The sequence below is a fragment of the Rutidosis leptorrhynchoides genome, chromosome 11, assembly GCF_046630445.1.
Source record: "Rutidosis leptorrhynchoides isolate AG116_Rl617_1_P2 chromosome 11, CSIRO_AGI_Rlap_v1, whole genome shotgun sequence".
In the NCBI taxonomy this organism is placed as follows: Eukaryota; Viridiplantae; Streptophyta; class Magnoliopsida; order Asterales; family Asteraceae; genus Rutidosis; species Rutidosis leptorrhynchoides.
The window spans coordinates 395,134,399-395,137,697 of record NC_092343.1 but is presented as its reverse complement, the minus strand read 5'-3'; the positions used below and the strand labels follow the sequence as shown (position 1 = coordinate 395,137,697).

The 3,299-nt window shown below is 34.6% G+C and overlaps 1 protein-coding gene across 1 annotated transcript; it reads right to left on the bottom strand.

Annotated features, from left to right (window-relative positions):
* Positions 1–481: 481 nt before the first annotated feature.
* LOC139876088 (uncharacterized) lies at positions 482–2,391 on the bottom strand. The gene is made up of 2 exons (XM_071863389.1): positions 1,419–2,391; positions 482–1,097 (listed from the first exon to the last, which is right to left on the bottom strand). The coding sequence occupies exons 1-2, from the start codon at positions 2,093–2,095 to the stop codon at positions 482–484; spliced, it is 1,293 nt and encodes a 430-aa protein (XP_071719490.1). The 5' UTR covers positions 2,096–2,391.
* Positions 2,392–3,299: the final 908 nt, after the last annotated feature.

The window sequence follows — 3,299 nt, the reverse complement described above, 5'->3', positions numbered from 1 at the left end:
AACCAAATAGTTAACCAAACAACAACTAAACAACATGAGCTAAACAGACAACAACACAAATACAAAAAAATAAATAAAAATAAAATAAATAAAAATGTTTGACAATCATTGCCACCTTAAACTTACAATCCATACCTTTGAAAGTGCTTGACAAACATAAAATCTTTGAGAAACAAACTAATTTGTTACAGCAATTTAAATAAAAAAATCAACTAATATACAAAAAACCAAACATAACATTTATGAGAAACAGTTTACAAGAAAAAATTAATAATACAAACATGACTGACAATACCTAGATGATTAACACCAACTTGGTTGTATCCAAGCATGACAGTTGAAATGAGTTTTCACTCCCATGAAACCACCTAAACATTTTTTCATGATTTTCCCATCAGATGATTGATACGTGTGTGTTTCAAGTGAGTACCACACTAGCTGTGGGAAATAGATCTTGTTCTCCATATCTGGCGTTTTGGCGTCAACGCAAACACGATGTTGTACCACCAATATAGATTGTGTGCTTCCCTATACCATCTATTTTCTCCCATTTATCCGCATCATCGTTACGCTTGAATACCTCAACTTCTCCAAACTGATCACCCACAATGACTAGTAAAAGATGTTCATCATCGTAACTCATCGTGAAGTATTGTGAGTCGCAACTACTACTTATGGGCGGTGGTGCTTTGGCTAAAAGGGTTTTTCGAACATCTTGTTTATCCAAATTTTTGAAAACGAAGACTTCTCCGTCTTTATTCAAGGCGTAAAGATCTCGGCCTATAAATGTTAACGAATATCTAAGATCATCATATTCATCACCATCATCAATAGGAACCAAACGCCAAGATGATGGTTCCCAAGCTCCTCCTACAGAGTAGATGAAATACGACCGTCGTTCGTAAATTGTAAATCCAGCAACTATACAGTTATTGGAGGAATTAGGTGGTGCTGAGAAACATAAGCTTTTTATGTAACCAAATCCTGGAAGCTCCTTCTCCTTCTCCTTCAAAACTTTGTCTAATGTTACTACTCTCTCATCCTTCTCTTGTTCGACGGTACTCGTACAAATCGCTTCGACTCGATCGTCTTCTAGCCTAAATGATCAAGCATTATAATTTTCACCATCATTGCAATGCAATTGAAATAAATAAGATGTACATAATAATAATAATAATAATCATCCTTCCGTCCCATTTTAATGTATGTCTCAAAAATTGTCAGTTACTAGAAATAACCAATAAAAACGATTAAACTTTTTATTTATTATTCTTCAATAATTTAATTTTTACCTTAATTCATCAATCTATCATAAATTTGAACTTTTTTCTTTTGTTGTTGAAGGACAATTATTATGTGATGGATGGAGTAATTAGATAGATACATGGACATAACAAATCAACAAAAGTTATAATTACCTTCCTTCCCACATCAACACACGGGTTGTTGAGACCACTCGCAAAGGCATGGGAGAAGAGATGATAGTTCTATCTCTGACATGGTACAAGTGTAGTATTTCACCCATCCCGTCACGAATGTGTATATAACCCCCTAAACCGGAGGCAACTGCGGGGTTATAATATATGGAGCCATTACGACCAAGATCCAGATAAAAGAAAGCGTCTTTCAAGTCATTAATTTCTTCCCACATAACTCGAGTAATATCTAAGCCATCTTGGTCTTCATCTTCGACTTCGTCCATTGTCATATCACTCAAGTCCCATTTCTTGAGGCATGCCAAGTCTTCCGACTTTACGATACCGGTGTCTAATCGAAACAAAGAGACATCAACAATTTTCTTAGTTATCTCATGATAATAAACTTCAACGCAGAACAAATCCTTTCCGTATCCTCTAATAAAAGTATCCCTGTTATAAGAACTATAACGAACGGAACCGGACCAAGGGCGAGCCCCAAACATCAATAGTTGAATCACAACTTCTCCTATGCCGTTTATTACAATCTTAACCTGTATGACCATACGACAAAGAAAACCGTCGGAATTTAAGGCATAAATTTTACCATTGCAACAACTTAGGCTATGTAGTAATTCACCGTCATATGTTATTCTCTTGAGTTGACTAGCGTATGACATCTCAGTCCATCTCAACTTGTTTCCTTTACAATTTATCTCGTTAATAAAAGGACTGAAGTGGGATCATCGGGAGGAGCCGTCAACAAACATTCACTAATAGATTCGCCATCTCCATCTTTCAAACTTAAAGGGGGAAAAAGTACAATCTTCAAAGTCAATGGGTTCCAAAGAGACCACAAAACATTATCCGGATGGTTTGATAGAATCAACCAGCCATGGTAACAACCTCGGATGCGTTTTCCGTAAAACTCGGGGATTTGAGATTGATATTTAATCAACGGGTCATGTAGTGTAGAAAAAAATTCTGTATCAACGTTGTTATCGTCTTTGAGGTTCTGAAGAATAAACCATGGATATTTTGAAGAAAAAGGAGGCAATTTGTTACATGTTGAACCAATTGACACTTTCTGATCAAGCTCCATCTAATAACAAGTTCATAACAGTAAACTTCACGTTTGCATTTGATAATAGATTCATCTAAAAATCAGTGGGTTAAAAAAGACTAGATTAATCCTTACTGAGATTTGAGATGAAGATAGGTCAAAATCTTCCCCTGAAACACAGAACTCACCACCCATAATTGAGTCGATTTTTGAGAAAATTAAAAAAACAATTGATCAATATCAAGTCACCGATGTTAATATGTAATCAAAACAACTTAAATGAAAAGATACGATTCATGGCTAAAACTTCATCACTAACCGAACCAAATGCACAAATCTGGTGAGCTCAAAACTTGATTTTATACAATAATTAGTAAATCAAGATGTTGACTTATACAAAAATTAGTAAATCAACATCAATTATAGGTTATAAATCGAATTCATACCTCAAATATCACCGGCACCTGATAATTCGTGGGTTTATTCCACCGTCGTCGATTTTGGCTCGGTGAATTCGGCGTCGATGATCGACGTTGGTTATTCTGCGTCGATTGCTACTGTATTTTGCTTAAATATCAATTTAGGGTTTTTCAAAGGAAAAAGATAATACTGAGTGAAAAACAAAGGTAATTTAGTGGGTTTTTATTTTTTAAATTGGGCTATTCAATCCAATACAAAGTCAACCATTTGGGCCCAAATTAATAATGATATTTTAAAAAAATAACAAAAACGTTTTTCATTTATAATATGAAATATTTTACTATTATTACTAGGCAAAGACCCGCGAATTTGCGAAATTTTTGATGAGATTTTTTTGATAT